Source organism: Etheostoma cragini, chromosome 17 (assembly GCF_013103735.1).
Source record: "Etheostoma cragini isolate CJK2018 chromosome 17, CSU_Ecrag_1.0, whole genome shotgun sequence".
Lineage (NCBI taxonomy): Eukaryota > Metazoa > Chordata > Actinopteri > Perciformes > Percidae > Etheostoma > Etheostoma cragini.
In genome coordinates this window covers 21618511-21637052 of record NC_048423.1, presented here as the reverse complement: position 1 = coordinate 21637052, position 18542 = coordinate 21618511, and the positions used below count along the sequence as shown (strand labels likewise).

The following is an 18542-nucleotide window of genomic DNA, read 5'->3' as shown; positions in this document are numbered from 1 at the left end:
CTACATAGGGAGGAGGTTTGGGGGGGGATGTTTCATAAAACACAGGGCTTTCAAATTGGGGAGTTGAGGTCATGTCCCAGGGGAAACCACAAGACTTTTACCCGGGAAAGTGTTCCTGTCCCGGGAGTGTTTTATGCAAACAACAATCTTTTTTACAAACTTGGCTGCTAGACTGCACTGCAACAACCCGTGACATGACCGTCCCCTCATGTACTTTTGTTGGCCAAATTTTAACTGTAACTGTGTGACCGATCGCCGCGTGACCAGCCGGGGGAGTCACCTAAATTTCGTAGAGCATTGGAACAAATTGGTGTGCATAAATGTCTGTACGATATCCTATGAACCCGTTAATGAGAATGCGTTTGAGATTTTAGAGATACAATGTACAAGCAACACTGTTAATATACAGCATGAAGACACTCTGACGCCAGTGTTAGCTTTTCAATTAGTTCTCACAGCAATAGCATTCACACCCTAATGTGTGTGTGTTACAGCAGCTATCAGGCTTGTTGCCTTCATTGAAGTCCTCCACCTTGATGAATCAAAAGAAGGTGCTAATTGCTGCTACTGTAAGTCCAATTGTGTTTGACGTGGTAAAAAAAACACATTGATCCAAGGTAACCTGTAAAAACAGATGCCACACCTGTTCCCTCCTGGCACTTTAACGCTTAAAAATGAGTCAGTACGCAGCAGCCTCAAACAGAATCAGCAGATTCTTTTTTTTTACAGTTTTTAGCAGTGATCCAGAATTTAAAACACGCAGAATTTGCGAGTGTTTTCCTGCTTGAGGTGAAGATGTGTTACCATTCTGAGTTTTATTTTTTTTAAAGAAGATTAAGATTTTAGCTTATAAATATAGTTTTCAGCCCACAAATATATAGTTCAGAAGTCTTTTTGTGTTTCAGCCTTATTTGTTTAGCTTATTACAGTTTTGTGTTTCATTTTCTGTTCATGAGTCTGATGAGGGCGTGCCTTTGACGTCCTCTGCGCCAGCCGGCCTGGTCGCCGAATCCAGCAGCCTCATATCGTCACGCAGAGTCACAGCTATGGAGAAGGGGTGCGGTTTCAGAGTCAGACCGTAGTTGTAGTCCAGTGTGACGGGCCTGGCTGGGTCGGCCGTGATGTGGCACTGGTGGCCGATAAGCGCCGTGAAGAGGAAGAGCTGCAGCTTGGACAGCTGCTCGCCAATGCACCGCCGCTTGCCCAGGGAGAAGATGAGCACATTGGTGGTCAGGTCCTTGTTCAGCGCTCCGTTCTGGTCCAGGAAACGCTGTGGGTCAAAGTTTTCCGGGTGGGACCAGACGGCAGGGTCGTGGTTGATGGACCACTGGTTGATGAAGACAACTGTGTTCTTTGGTATGCTGTAGCCCATGACGGAGGTGTCGGTGGTGGTGGAGTGGGGGATGGTGAGCGGCAAAAAGCTGGTGTAGCGCAACACCTCGTAGACGAAGGACATTATGTAAGGAAGGTGCAGCTGGTCCTCGATGGAGGGCAGCCGGCTGCGGCCCACCACCTTGTCCACCTCCTGCTGGAGACGCACCTGCGTCTCAGGATACCTACATTCACAGGGGAGACATCACAGGTTTTAGATGTCAACCAGGGAACCATGAACAACGCTCAGCCCGCCCGCTGGTTTTGTCCAGTGGCAACTGGCTGCATTGCAACAAAAAAATCCCCTTGCAACTCAGAAAGGAGTTTCCCCATAGGCCACCATTGTACAAGAAACATCTGTAAAACTGCTTCCAGAACACCTCCAACTGAAAACAAGCTTGGTTATAACTCTTTCTATTCTGAATTTTTAATCCATGGACCTTTTGCCCAATGGGCCACTTAAGACTGTATCCAGGTGTTATAATAAATCCATGATTAAGGTCCCTTATTTTGGTTATTCTCAGGTTTTTTGTGTTTCTACTCGAACATGTTTACATGCTTTAATGTTAAAAAAACACATACATTTTAGTGCCTGACTCTAAGGCCCGCTCCCCAAAAGCCCGGCTGGTTCTGATTGCTCAGCACTTCCAGATCTTCTGCATCTGCGCTCTCTGAGTGTCTGCACCATCAGTGCAGCCAGGGAATGTAGATGTAGCTGCACTGTACATATATATAATCATTAATTCTTAATTTAGGTATAATTATGGTAGGCCTACAGTGGCTGATATACTTTAAAATAAACCTTTATTAGTTAAACTCTAAACATGATGATGTATAGAGTTGTACACACACTTATTTTTTTTATTTTTTGTTTCATGTTGCTGCATACCCCTGACACTGTGTGTGTGTGTGTGTGTGTGTGTGTGTGTGTGTGTGTGTGTGTGTGTGTGTGTGTGTGTGTGTGCGCGTGCGTGTTATATCTCTTTATTATTCTGCCAGTACCTGCCTGTGTCTCAGCTGCTCCAACTAGGCTGTTACATAAAACTCCAAAAGTTCAAACAGTAGCGACAGTAGCCTAGTCAAAAAAGTAATTGCAACTATTAACTATTAACTGTTGAATTAATCGCCAACTATTTTGATAAACAATTAGTCCGGTTTGACTGTTTTGGTAAGAAAACAAATTGATTTTTTTCTAGTTTCTTCTCTTCTCTGTGACAGGAAATCTTTAAGTTGTGAACAAAACAAGACATATGAGGACGTCGAACTTTGTCACCACTTTATGACAGTTTATAGACCAAACAACTATAAAAAAAATAATCAACAGAGCAATCAACTATGACAATTAATCGTTAGTTTTAACATTACAAAACAGCTTTGCAGCATGGGGACCAACTGATTTAGCCTGGATATAGCCTTCTGTAGGTTATACATCTAACGGTCAGTGGAATGATAGGAAAGGCTTACTTGACAAGTAGGATGACGATCCACTGCAGTGCAGTTGAAAGTGTGTCTTGACTGGCTCCAAATATATCCACCATGGCGGGGGTCACGTCGTCTTTCCCTGAAGAAAGCCCCGCTTTCTCTCTCAGTTGATCGAGCGTCACTATGAAAGCATCCGTCATGTCTCGGATGATGCTCGGCTGGATTGTTTTCCTGTGCTCGTTCACTTTGTTTCCAATGAATTCGCTGAACTCCCGGTTGAGCTTCTTGAAATTGTCAAATACGGTTTTGATAGGGTTGGGGAAGTACTGGAGCCAGGGCATCACGTCCACCAGGCTGCCCGCCCCCACTGTCTGGGTGAACTGGTCATTCCTGCCCACCACCTGCCGGAACTCCTCGTCCTCATAGGAGTACCTTTTCCCGAAGCACACCGCACTCATGATGTTGGCCTGGGACACCACAAGATAAGTCATGGGCTTGAAATATATATGCTCTTTGGTTTTCTCCACGAACAGCTGCAACATCTCTTTGATCTCGCATAGGACATGGTGCTCAAAAGTCTTTTTGGTGTTCGGGTTACCGTTGGAAAACATACGGATAGTGGACTGAGCCACTCTACGGTGCATCTTCCACCAGTCCGTCAAGGTGCCGAACGCGATGCTGGCCCCGTTGGAGATGTACTTGAAGGAAGTAAAGTCCGGTCTTCCAGCGAAATCGTATCCCTGGTTGACCAGTGCTGCTTTAATGGAGTCCCCGTTTAGGACTACCACGGGCAGAGAGCCCAGTTTAATCTGGAAGACGTTGCCGTATTTCTTTGCCATTCGCGTGAAGTACAGGTGCGGCGCGTTGCCCATCTGCGACGCGTTCCCGATGAGCGGCCAGGCGAGCGGGCCGGGCGGGCACGGGATCGCCCGCTGCCGCAGCCAGCGCCACAGGTGCAGGGAGAACAGCAACGTCACACAGGCCAGTAACACGGCGCGGGCATTGGTCGGGTTCATCACATCCAGTGTCCAATCCATAATGGGGATCCTGCAGGGGAATAGGAATATCAATTAAGGTTTCAAATATATGTCACAGTAACCTACCATAGATGATGTGTGTAATTAAATGTAAAATAAGAAAGAATGAAATATGTTGTAGCCTATCAGGAGGGGATTAAATACCTGCTTATGTCCTGGTTAATCGAAAAAGAAAAAAAACAATTTAAATAATATTCAAAATAGTGTATTTTGTTTCTGTTTCAAAGCCCACTGTCAATGTGTTTTCTCCAGGAACTGAATGTAAGACTACATTTTTTATCTTCAAAACATTAGCTTATTAGTCTTCCAGAACTGCTCCGCCATGTAGAACGCCGGGCTGATAGAGAGAGTCAGGTGTGCTGGCTGTCGGCCGTGCATCCACCCAGGGTGCAGCCTGTCCATGCTGTGAAGCCCCACTGCACGAGTGAACTCGTTTTTCCCCGAACAGCGCAGCATCACTGGCCGGCAGCGGCTGACTGCGCGCGCCCGGGCTCTGTTAGTGGGCAGGTTTGTTACAAAGGGTGTCACCCCACCCTTCCATCACCTCCTCCACCAAACCACCCAACCCACTCTCTCTCTCTCTCTCTCTCTTACACACACACACTTACTCCCTCTCTCTCTCCCTCTCTCTCAATTCCATTATCTTTATTGGCATGATTGTAATGGAAACAATATTGTCAAAGCATCCCGCAAAACAAATACAAATTCAACAACAATGTAAATAATCATATCAAAACCAAAAGTCTTACTAATAACTATTTGTATATGGTAATAATTAAATATTACGGTGCCTTGCTCAAGGGCACCAGGTAGTGCCCAGGGGGTGAACTGGCATCTCTCCTGCAACCAATCCACACTCCGTACTTTGGTCCTTACGGGGATTTGAACCGACGACCCTCCGGTTTATAACCCAACTCCCTACGGACTGAGCCAGTCCCCAAGAACCCCGCTTACTCCATATATATATATATATTATTTATGTCTGTATATATTTTTTTTTCTTCTTTGAACCTTTTTAACACTTAAAATCACACATAATAATGCATAATGTAATCTGTATTACTGTTATTATTTAATTTATATCGTGACGCCATATCACCTTGCAGATTACTTTCCGACATTCTTTTTATGACTTCCTCACCTGTGTTGGAAAGCCAGGCCGGAAGTCGGAGCGCTTGTGAGAACGTGCCCGACCCGTCCTCCGGCGGAGTTCAGGCTTTAAAAATGAATTACACACTGCTCAAATCCAGTGTAAACATCCATTTATAAATACGGCTTTGACGTAGGTGTGACGACGCAATTCAATGCCTATTAAAATATCACAATTAAGATGTTCTTCTTTTTTTCCACCATACACATTTTGGGGGCTTCAGTGATTCAACCTATATACAGCATACACATGTGTCTATGACAACATATATACTCTAGATCCAGAGGTGGAAGAAATATCCAGATATAAAATTAAGTAGTATACTAATACCACATTGTAAAAATACTCTGTTACAAGTAAAAGTCCTGCATTAAAATGGGAAAATCTACTTAAATTTTTTAAAGTAAAAATAGCCAACTCAATGCAGAAAAATCCTCACATTTCAGAAAAAGCATATAAACTGCATGTGTTTTGTGTGCAAAAAATCTTAATTTGTAAAGTAACTAAAGCTGTGAGATGAATGTAGTGGAGTCAGAAGACCAATACTTCTCTCTTAAATAAAAAATGGAATGAAAAAGTACCTCAAATGTGTACTTAAGTACTTGAGTAAATCTCAGAGCAGAAAGAAACACTCACTGCACAACATTTCCTCTGGTGCCACAGTCCAGTTGGTTTTAATGAGTTTCTTATTCAGGGTGCGCTTTCCCATCGAGCCAGCAGGCGGAGGTGAACCCCGCGTGCTAACTCATTAATGAATGATTAATGTCCCTTAATTACCAAGCGTGCTGAACAGCAGACCTGTTCCTGCACAGCACTGTGTCAATGGGTTCTTCATTTACTGTAAAACAATACGAAATGCAAGAGGTCGTTTCAAAATGCGACACTAAAGCCAAACCAAGGCAGAAATAATAATAATAATAATAATAATACTAATAATCCTATTCATAATAATAATAATAATAATAATTATCTGGGTATATGTCTGGTATATATCTGGGTGTATATCAGGCTGGATGATTGATTGATTGATTGATTGATTGATTGATTGATTGATCGATTGATTGATTCATTGTGTTTTGATGAATGTGTGTGCATTTTTAGTTGGTGGATTTTTGTGTGTAGATTTTTTTTTCTTTTTTCAAACTCTGTAAAGTGTCTCTGAGTACTGTAAAAAACGCTACATAAATAAATCAAATGCATGATTGTCATTAGCCTCGTCTCTCCTCTGTTCCCTCGGGCTGTGCATGGGGGGGTTCAGACCTGCCTTCTTCTTTCTGTTTCTTTGCCTGTGGGGCCAGTTGGTCTGGAGCAGAGGATGTTTGGGCCTCCCTGTGTTGGCCCGGGTCTGCTGCGGTTGTTGGCTGGCTGCGGGGCTTCAGCACCGCGGACAGCGGCTCACAGAGACCCGGAGGCGGCTGCTGCTGCGGCTGCTGTCCCCTGACCTTAAACGTCTCCTCGGAGGTGCAAAATCCCGAAATTCAGGAATAACTTTCATGCTATTCACTATGTGGCTGGTAAAAATAAACAAAAAGAGAAATGCTTACAAAATTACAAACATTACATGTTTAAAAAAAAATGAAAAGACAAAATTAAATGTGTTTTAAAAAATAAATTAAAAAAGGCCTTAATCTCTCTGCCCGCATTCATACATTCTATTATCTTCATTTACCCAGAACACAATGAGCTTTTTGTACCTAATTTAATATTTGTACTTCTATAATATAACATGTAACATGTAGGAAATTACGCGCTTTTTTGTTTTACTACGGCAATACATCTTTTGTACAGTTTAGTATGCCATAGTTCGGCTAATCTGTAGATTGCTATGTAATTATGAATATGTCTAATAAGGATAAAGTCGTCCTACTATCATATATATATATATATGTATGTATATATATATATGTATGTATATATATATGTATATGTATATATATATATATATATATATATATATATATATATATACATATACATATGTTTGTGTAAATATATACATATATATACACACATGTGTATATGTATATATGTGTACATATACTGTATATATATACATATACATATATAAATAAATATACGTATATATGTATATATATATATATATATATATATATGAATTTATAGTTTCAATCTGGTCTGTGCTGTTAAACTGTGTGGCCTATATCCACATCAAGTCTATTGCATCTATAAAAACGCCTGACATCGCCTTATTGGAAATTGGAAAAAAGAATTGGTAGCAGCAGATTATTTATTATGCATTTTAAATTAAAATATAAATAGAAGCATATTATCATCAATGATAAATGACAGAATTCTAAATGTTTTACCCTGTTTTAAATTCTGAATCCGATTCCAGATTACACTACCTAAATGTATTTAGGTAGTGTGAATGTAAAGCATCCAGACGCAGACATACAGACCTCCAGCTGTCCTTCCCTTGACCAATCTTGCTGTAGTCCAGTTAGTGAATGGATCAGGATGGAGAGGAGTTAGAAAATCCCAGCCTCTATTATGGAAGAGGATCCAGATTTTAGACCAAACCCAGCAGACAGTCTGCTAAATGCTGAAAACTGGAGAAAAACATGATAATTAAAAAAAAGAAGGAAAACTCTGCAGATTAGAGTTGGATCTGACATTATTTTAAATAATGTTTGGCTGCTCTAGATAGATTTAAAAAATAATAACAATAATCCTGACCCCTGGTATGATAATTTAGATGACTGTGGTGGACTCATTTGAAATAATTTTTTGTTAGAATGCAATTAAATTAAATTAAAGTTAACATATATCAGTGTAGCTTCATGACTCAGTCTCTGTTTCTGTGTAAGACTCTAAGAACTTCTAAGAATACTCTAAGAATATAGCCCTTAAACCCCCGTTTGTTTGTGTTTGGATGGCGAGCCGTGGCGGTAATCCCCTCAGAGGTGCAGCAGGTGACTTAAGCTGTGGAACAAGCTGTAGGGTGGACAAGCCCCCACAGTGGCCTCTGCTTTGGGCCCCCCAAAGCTCCTTGCTGCTGGCAAGTTCAGTTTCAACACCAGTTTCTCTTCCAAGCTTGACTGACAGATCAATTGCTCATCGCGTGTGAGTGAGCATGGAGGTCAGTGAGGAGCGCAGGAAGGTGTGTGCAGGTGATGATTTGCTCAGACAGTAAAGGTAGAGTTACATTGTCAAAGGTTCCAGCTGAGCAGGGCAGCCATCACATCTGATTTCAACAACATTTCTCACATTCAGAGCATAGTTTGTTATAAGGGGAAATAAGAGTAAATCATGCCAGGATGTTACGTCATCTGCAAACAGGAATGATATGATACAAACTATTACTGTGATTTATGTCTGTAATTAGCGGAAGCATGCCCAGGACCTCGAAAGAGCTGCGCGTCTTTTACACAGTGCTTATCTCACTCTCCAAATCAATGCTTTGAACCTCTAGGGAAAACAGAGGGGACTGCCCAGAGCTATTATCAAGGTGCTGAGCAGTCACGCACATCATGTGCTTCATCATAGGGGTGACAAGTAAAGGAAAAGCCACTGACAACTTAACAAAACACAGGTCTACCTAATCCACCGTGTGCTTGTCAGTGTAAGGTAGAGAACAGAGCTGCTAACCTACTTAGATTTGGCCATGCTCTTTAGACGGATATTGTTTTGCCAGTGAGATGTTTCAGACATGCATGCTTTTAGACAACGCAGACACATTCGTAAGGCTCAGAATTTAGGAAAAGATGTTAGGAAAGGTTTTTAATTCAATGAGTAGAACTGATGAAATGTGCTGCCGTAAATAACCAAAATGAAATGGACATGAAATGTAATGTAAATTAATTTAATTTACCTTACCCTTTAATACTAAAAGGCAGCCAACATTAGCTCAATGAGTTATGATGTTGGACAATAACTATGTTCATTAATGGATGCACAAAAGTCCAATGTAAGCAGAACATGAATACAGGATGTGCATACATTTTTTAATCATGTAACAGGTTTACAAAGTGAACTATGATTTGTATTGCATTGCTTCAGAGAGGTAAACAAAGATAATAAGTAATATGTACGTACAGTTTTTAACACGTAGGGTACTTTAGGTAGAAAACAAAACCACAATACAGCATTTCTTGGAAAAGGACTTTATCTCTAAAGTAATTTTATTACCTTTAGAGACGCTGGAAGAGTTATCAGCTGCTAACTTGGCAGTCAACGCTTTGATATCAGTTTCAGAGCAATAGGACAACTGTCCATGCTCCAAAAATCCACTTACATAAAACTACAGTTGTATTGGTATTTTTTTGAACCAATAACTTGGGTGGTGTTAAACGCCACGGTGCCTCTGCAAAATAGCCTCAGAAAAGAACTTGTTTTTGTGGACCATGTGTACGTTCAGTTCAAAAGGCTAAGACAAAGACAGCGGAAGGTAACGGACATCCGGTCAAAAAGAGGGACATGCAGCGAAATGTTCTCCGGCACCTGAACAATCCTGTAAATGAAACATCCTCAAAATATTGACTACTATCATCTCATTCGTCTAAAATGCATGTTTGATGCTTCCATATGTTAACACTTTCAGTAATGTTGGGTTGGAATCCTAATTTACCTACTGAAGAAAATTACATCACCCAAACTAGCAGTTAGTCCGAGAACAGTGGTGCAATGTTGCTCTTCGTAACACTAGATTTGGTTTATCAAAGACGCTAGCAGACGCTAGCATCTAACAGAAAATATGCAGAAACATCAGGTAGGTTGGACCACTGTGTTTAACTAAATATCTTTAAATGTTAAAGTTACAACTGAAAATGAAAACAGAAATAAACAAGTTAGCAAACTTCCACATATTAGTGGCCATTTGTCTACGCGGAAGCCATTTTTGTGTTAACAGTAATTGGGACTGTTTGTTTTGGTTTAGTCTCAACTCCATGACAGCGGTATTTAATGGATAAACTGTTATACATGCTATATTACATGTCATTTAGCTGACGCTTTTATCCAAAGCGACTTACAATTGCCATTTATGTCAGAGTTCACACACCTCTGTAGCAACTAGTGGTTAAGTGTCTTGCTCAGGGACACATTGGTTGATTTATCACAGTGTGATTCAAACCCAGGTCTCCCACATCAAAGGCTATACCTAGCTATACCTAGCACCAACTGACAGACAGACAACATTAGCGAATAGCTGCTAATCGTAGTGGAGAATTGAGCTTCAAATGAGCCAGATATAGATAGTGCCTAAAGATGTTTTGAAGCCCAAACCACAGCTATAAGCAAATTGAATATTGAAGATTTGCTTTTTTAATTGTTTGATTGCCAGAAAAATGACTTTAAAAGCTAATGTTGCTCCGCAACAGCTAGATGTGTGATACCTATTTTTGGTTTGCATGTGACTTTATGTGTGGACAATATGTCAATGTTGTGTTTACAGAATCTTCCACTGCCCCCAATTTGTCCCAAAAATCAATAATGCTGCTTTAAAGTACATTAAAGTTCCCTGAACTAGCAAATGTTAGCATACATGGCTAACATTTAGGGTGACAGGGAGATTCTATCATCCTAGACAGCTAATATTACAAGGTCTTCTATGTTCTACTCCCCCATGTAGACAATAAAGCTTAGAACAGATAAATGTTAAAATGAAGCATCAGGGACATGTCATCAACGCTACATGTGGGCTACTTTACTGTACATAATGGGTTGACGAATACTGCCACTTGGCATTCAACTTACAGTTTATTTTATTGCTAAACAGCTGTGGGCACAACTGAAGCCACATGTGCAAAACTCAAAGTACAGTACCTGCACTATCAACAGTCACCTGAGCTAAACATCAGCTGGAAAACTCATTCCAAGCAACACAACTCCTAACAAACATCTCAATACAGACTCAGTGCTGCAAACACTATGAACAATCCTCACTGAGATACACACACTGTCACTCAGAACACACTGAGAGTAAAAACATTATAGCATCAAAAACCAATACAGAAAATACTAACTTTTATCTTTACAGTTTGAAAGGTTTGAGTGACTTCACATTAGTCAATGATTTCTGTAAAGAAAATATATATTTTATGTAATATTATATACCAATTTTTATGAAAGGTAAACCAGAAGGAATGAAAATCAGCAGTTTGCTTCACCATAGTATTTTGTCTCTAGTAATTTATGGAATTACTGGAAAAAAAAACTAAAGGTACATAACAGTAACATAGAAGAGTGTGACTAATCCAGCTTCTCTCCAGTATCATGCAGCAAGTTTTCTCCATAACTTTAAGAAACACAGTAAGAATGCAGGTTTACTATAGTAAATGTAGTGTTTTTCACATTTTGTTTTTCATAGCTGTGTATGTAACCCCAGACATCTTACCTGTATATGTCGGTATCTTTGCTCTTTAATCTGTTTCTGTCAGGTACAGTCTCAAATTGCTTTCTGAGTTTTCTCTATGTAAATATGGTACATGTTCACTAACTAGCCTAAAACAAGACACCTGCTTAGGCTTTCAGCTAAAATTTACAATCAGCAGTGTTTGATAGGCACCAGACTGAAATCTATTTTGTTTTGAATGTGTGGTTAACAGTTGTGACAGCAGTGTGTTAGCATTCAAACAAAGTGCTGTAAATCCACAGTGTTGCACAGGTTGTGGTTAAGCCATGGCATTAGTGTGTTCAAGCAATGAAAAACAACCCAGAGTTTGGTCCACATGAACTGCTGCTGTGCAGACTGTAGTTAGATTTTTGCACATGTGACTCCAGTTGTGCCCGCGGTCGTTTAGCAATCTAAAAACACTTTAATATGAGCCACCACTGTAGCAGTCTACAATTTAAGGATAAAGTCCTTTATCATGAGATTGTCTGGTTTTCTCGTCTGTTACATTTCCAAAACACGCAAAAATATGTAAAAATTAACAAGAGCATACTAACACATGCAGAAACAAAGAGAGACAGTCACACACAAATGTCAGGATTGTCCGTACGGCCCTGTCTTGTTAATTACTTTCCATTAGAGATGAAACAACCTGCCGCGCTGTGATTGGTCTGACTACCACCAAACCAAACTGTCATCTAGCTTGGCGGAGAATCAGGGAGAGTTGAGCGCTGGGGCAAACCCTTTTATTATGGTCTGCGCCTCATTACGACTGAATGACCCCAGTGACTCCAAATGTCAAACTGTCCCACAACAACTCCCCCTGCCCGACTCAAACCCTAATATTTCCCAGAAGTCCACAAAAAATGTCTTTTCTTCACTGACGCTGAAAAAAAAACAGCCCGCCATCCCGGTTCATGTGAACTATGCTAATGAGTGTTTCAAGTAGCCTATCCTAATGGCCTTGCAGATTAACTGAGTGCTCATTGAGGTACCTCTATCTGTATGGTGTTTTTTTTTTTTTTTTGTCCGGACGAGTGCTGTGGAGGCCCTTGCTAAAGCGTAGTCAGTAGCCCGTGAAGGCGTCTCCCCTCCATTCTCACACTAAAAGGGCATTTTCCCCCAGAATTCTGAATCGGCGTGCATGTGGGAATTTCTTTTTTTTTTTGTCTTTTAGGAGGAAAACCTTTTCAGGGGTCTGTCAAGTCCAGTTGAACTGTTTGTACTTCTTTTGAAAGAATGGGAGGCTGATTACGTGTTTAGCCGCATGACTGCGCTTTTCAAATCCATGCCAACTAAAAACAGCCATGCCCGCTTCCATCTTTGCAACTGATGTCATCGGCCTTTGTTTTTATTGGCCTAATTGAAGAGACTGACAGGAAGCCCGTGGAAAATAACCAGTGAATAGCCTTTAATGAAGGCGGAGGTGTTTTGTTTTTGCAGAGTACTGTGTTAAAGGAATGAAATGTATGCGGATGACAAGTTTGATCAGGACCTCGCATTTCAAAATTGGTGAAGTCACAGCTTTGCCCTCTGCGAGTTTTGTCCCAAAACAGCATCTAGCAAACGTCGCTCCAAGCAGTGCTGTGCTTATAAATGTTCGCTTCCTGCAGGAAACTGTGAACCGAGTGACCAATTCACATATGATGTTAGTGCATACACATCTTTGCTCAGATGAATGCAGCGCAAAACCAGAGCACCACTTCTCCTTCCCTTGCCTGATGAGGCTTAATCTTATCTAGTCTCTGCATGATACAGTGTTGCTATTCTACCCCGAACCAGCTCTGTCGTTAAAAGTCACTGAAGCTTAGTTGTCTCCCCCCTTGTGTTTATTTCTTTACCCCTGTGAGAGGTCAAAGGTGAAGCAGTGCTCAAAGGGAGGCTAGGCCTCTCCTCGGCGACCCCCTCCCTGGGCCTGTCTTAGGTGTTTTTACAAGAGAGTAATGATGACGGACAGTCGTGCACGATGGGCCGCGAGCTGTAGAGATGGAAGTCACGCGAGGTGCTGCGTTTTGTCCCAGGGACAGCTCCTATCTACCATATGAACCCAAGCAGCAACATTCAAAGAACTAGAAAGTTGGGAGGCATGATGAGGAGTAATTAGCCCAGCAGAGAGCTTAGGGATTACATGATCTCAGGATGGAGAACTCCTCACATTATATAACCTATCTATCATGCAACATGCAGTAAGAACAAAGCCTTGTTTTTTATCAAAATATGATAAGAAACGCTTTAAAATGAAACTTTATTGATTTATTTTTCCACTTCCATAAACGTAGGGAGCTCACAAGAAACATAATTAAAATGGATTGGTCAGTCAAAGCAGCAGATGCTGAGATATCTAAACATTTAGTCCCTTTATGAGTCAAGCTTCAAAAAACAATTCTTCCGAACCATATGGCAACATACAGTAGGTAGTCTAAATTAGTGTCCCTGGCGAGGATAGGAATCATGACATATCTAAACCCGAGAGCCTAACAACAGTTTGGGTTGTGAAACGGTTGAAATTTGATAAGGTTTGTGAACAAAAGCTACTTGGTTAAGTTTAGAAAAGATCGTGAAACATGACGTAGCTCTATTCGTTCCGGGGAAAAAATTGCCATTTACAGTTATTTTCAAACCGGACACAAATCCCTCTCCCCTGGGTGAAGGTCCTGTGTTTGTTTGACCCCAACCAACCCCAATGTGGAAACTTGGCATTCTTCTACTTTGTCATCTTACTTTCTTCTTTGCTCAAATCATAACTACCATGGCTACTAAAAGCCACAACCATAATATATGTAATTGCTGCTTGAGAAAACGACCTATGTGGACGTTTTTTCCCCCCAAAACAGTGGATTTCCCATGATGCAGCTCAATAGGAAATTTTAATAACATATGTTATAACTTCCCTGGCTCGTGAATGCCCAATTCTTTCATCTCTGGGTCTCCCTGTTTGTAGCATAGTCTTTTATCTTTTCTTTTTAAAAACAAAAATAAACGTCCAGTAGTATCCAAGCCAGTCATCATACAGCTAAGTAACAGTTCTTGTGAGTAGTAATGTAACACTGGTGTGTAAAACCAGTGGAGTTTAGCTTTAAGTGCATGTAAAAACAATAACGCTGGAATTATTATGACAATGGTGATCATAAGTAGTGGTTTTAGCAGAATGTATTTAAAGGATCAAAATGGTAAGAAACAAAAATGCATAGAATTCCAACTTCTTCAAAAGTTCTCAGTCTTTCTATCACATTACAAACTGTTGTCTTGTGTTTGTGTCTCCATGGCTGGAAAAACCCAAACCAATCAGTCCTCTGAAGCATTAAACTGTGACTTATTTTGCCAGTCATGTGAGAACAAAGGGTGTATAAAACTGCTCAGCCACAACAGTGGGATGATCTGATTTGCCCAAGAAAGTAAATGTTCCAGGCAGCGCATTTGTTTACAATGAGATGATCGTACAGACTTTTGTTCCTTTTTTATATTATTTAATAATAATTAGTTTGCTGCTGCATCTCAATGTCAGACAGACCCGGGCCTTGTTTTCAGAGGAATATCTTTAGAAGGTTGACTCTTTCTTCTGCTGTTCTGGATTCCCTTTGGGCTCTATTCCTACCTACAGACATGATCTTCAGTTGTTTTTCTGTTTTCTGTCTGCATGCTAACACTCATCTAAGTTTATTCTGATGGTTAGTCTCCCAGACATCCTTGGATAAGAACATCAGGGGGAAAAGCAAACTCAGTGAATCCACTTTATCCTTTGCGTTCCTCCACAGATTCATGATGAGGATACAGGAAATCGTTACAGTTCTGTATTATACTGGAGCACTGGACACAGTTCTGTAAGACGGATTTGAGCTGCTTGCAGTCATCATAACGTAAATCCTATTCATCTTTGGAATGATGTGACAATGGGTGAGGAAGGCGATCAAAGCAGCATAAATTAACTATTTTAAAGGAACTTTCCTTCTTTTTTTTGCAAGTTTTAGCTCCTTTACTCTAAATTATGTTTACTGCATATAACCTTTGTGCTAGTCTGGATCAAGGAAACTACATTTCCAGGATAAAACCTGACATCTGGTGCGTCAGGCGTTGTCCTTCACCTTCCGCTCTCTGTGTTATGCTGTTCTCAAAACTCCATTGCTACGAGAAACAACAGCAAAATTCGAGCTAGCATGCTACATGCTAAAAATGGCAAAATCTGGATTGTGCAAGGCAGGCCTGCTCTGTTCTTTGTGGGAATGATTGTAATGATTCACAAGGAATATGTTTACGGCATATGCTCTCTAACTGTGACGTTTATGGACTTAATTGGTGGGGTTGCTATGGACAGATTACACACAGCGATGCACTGGTAAGAGCAACAATGTATCCAACTTATTTACATAGCCCATGTTACTGTATTGTGTGATTAGTTAACTTCACTTAAGACTGTATGTGACGTTTTCTTTTGCGGGGTGCAAATGTTCCACCAAAACAAGTTCCTTCCCAAGATTATTGTGCAAAGGCTATTTTAAGAGGCCGTGATTTAGAGTGTGCACACCGCACTTTGCTTCTCTCATCTAACAAACCCAGCTGCTCCAATTTCTGCAAACCATGCATGAATTCAAGAAAAAACCTGGCTTTGTTTTACAAAACTTAACCATGAATCAGGAATGTGTTGATGAAATAAATGAGGACCAATAAGGCAATGTGATGTTGAACTGCATGTGCCGTTGCCGTAACTAAAATGCTCCAGTAGCACAAGAGAGGAGAGACAGAAGAGCTGCATCGTCCATAGAGAGGTTATCTTGGTCTAATGTCAAAAATATCACCATGTATTCATATGGGGCGCCGTTGGTAAAGCGGCTCACACTCAAAATAACTGCAACATTTTGTCACATTTAGCTTTAAATAATGTTTAAAAATCTGGTATGAAATTTTGAGGGTCACTTTCTTGTACATTTACAACAATATTTGTCAACTTGGAAATATTTTAAATAGTCAAATCCAAATAATAAATGTTACACCTAAATGTTAAATGTTAAATCTAAATGCTAAATCTAAATCTAAATGTAAATGTTATATCTAAATGTAAATGTTAAATCTAAATCTAAATGTTAAATCTAAATATTAAATCTAAATCTATATGTTAAATCTGAATCTAAATGTTAAATCTAAATCTAAATCTAAATGTTAAATCTAAATATTAAATCTAAATCTAAATGTTAAATCTAAATCTAAATGTTAAATCTAAATAGTAAATCTAAATGTTAAATCTAAATATTAAATCTAAATCTAAATGTTAAATCTAAATGTTAAATCTAAATCTAAATCTAAATGCTAAATCTAAATGTTTCGGGTGAAACTAAATATTTAGTTAACATGCAAATCAAATGCCGGTAATCGGAAGTACCAAAATAAAAGCTTGAGGAGTTCAGTGTATGTTTATAGTGTCAACTAACGAATAAAAATCATCTCATCCGGGGATATGGACTCTTGAACTTGGATAACCGTGAAAATAACTACCTAAAATAATAAACATAGTTGGGGAAAACTGTATTTGAAGAGTAATTTGAGTTTTTAGTGTCACTTGGTGTGGGAATTATAGCCACTATAGCCAGCCACAATGGGGGGGGGGGGCTCACTTTGACTGGTCTGTCACGTTCGCTTGCATTAAGGTCAGCAAGAGCCTGTCCCCGCCCGCCCCCAACAAGGCACGGTACTGTCGGCCATGGTCACTCTGCAAAATGTCTAACAAATCAGCGTTAGCCGAGAACATCAGCAGAGCCGTCACGCTGGCTGTACAAACCTATTCAACAGCGACAGCAACAGCCCCATGGCCACCGCAGGCGAGCTCGGTAAGCATGTTTTCCAAATCACAGAGCTAGCATTGTCTTGTTGTCAAGGCTAACTTAACAAAACTAGCTAACGGTAGCTAGCCAGTAGAGATTTGCTACTACCTTGACAACAATACAATGCTAGCTCCGTGATTTGGAAAACATGCTAACCGAGGTGGCCTGCGGTGGCCCCGAGGCTGTCGCTGTTGAATAAGTTTGGACAGCCACCAGGACGGCTCTGCCGATGTTCTCGGCTAACGCTGATTTGTTAGACATTTCGCAGTGTGACCATGGCCGACAGTAGCTTACCGTACCTTGGCGGGGGCGGATGAGGATAGGCTCTAGCTGGCCTTAATGCAAGCGAACATGACAGATCAGTCAAAGTGAGGCGCGCCCCCCGGTGACTGGCTATAGTGGCTACAGGTCATAATTCCCACACCATTCAGTGCCACTAAAAACTCAAAGTACTCTTCAAATACAGTTTCTCCAACTGTGTTTATTATATAAAGTAGTTATCATCACGTTTATCCAAGTTCAAGAGTCCATTTCCCCGGATGAGATGATTTTTATTCGTTATTTGACACTATACACTGACCTCCTCGAGCTTTTATTTTCGTACTTCCGGTTAACTTAATTTGCATATAAGCTAAATATTTAGTTTCACCTGAAACATTTAGATTTAACATTTAGATTTAACATTTAGATTTAACATTTAGATTTAACATTTAGATTTAGATTTAATATTTAGATTAAACATTTAGATTTAGATTTAGATTTAACATTTAGATTTAGATTTAATATTTAGATTTAGATTTAATATTTAGATTTAACATTAAGATTTAGATTTAGATTTAACATTTAGATTTAACATTTAGATTTAGATTTAACATTTAGATTTAGATTTAATATTTAGATTTAGATTTAGCATTTAGATTTAACATTTAACATTTAGGTGTAACATTTAGTATTTGGATTTAACTATTTAAAATATTTCCAAGTTGACAAATATTGTTGTAAATGTGCAAGAAAGTGACCCTCAAAACTTCATACCAGTTTTTTAAACATTATTTAAAGCTAAATGTGACAAAATGTTGCTGTTATTTTCAGCACGAGCCACTTTACAAACGGTCCCCCATAGTATTCATAACCTTGTGATTCAGTGAGAGTGAGCCCAAAACAATCGGGAAGTATGATTTTGTGACAATTCTTTATTTAAGTTTTGTCAAAAAGAAAAATCCATAGCAAACGTTGCTCTCCTTGGCTGTGAACCGCTCGTGGCGTGCGCCCATTGATGCATTAAGAGCATGCACCGAGCAAGTCCACCATTATCAAGGCAATCCGCAATGGAACAAGCACGCCTGCTTTTAAATGGAATGCGAAACAACGCACTGATTGGATTATTGCACATTACA

General features: G+C 40.0%; 1 protein-coding gene across 1 annotated transcript; it reads right to left on the bottom strand.

The window, feature by feature from the left end:
- Positions 1-716: 716 nt before the first annotated feature.
- On the bottom strand, positions 717-4327 carry LOC117960939 (cytochrome P450 1B1). Its single transcript, XM_034899261.1, has 3 exons — positions 3975-4327; positions 2836-3840; positions 717-1556 (listed from the first exon to the last, which is right to left on the bottom strand). Exons 2-3 carry the CDS (start codon positions 3828-3830, stop codon positions 950-952), a joined length of 1602 nt encoding a protein of 533 aa, XP_034755152.1. The 5' UTR covers positions 3831-3840; positions 3975-4327; the 3' UTR covers positions 717-949.
- Positions 4328-18542: the final 14215 nt, after the last annotated feature.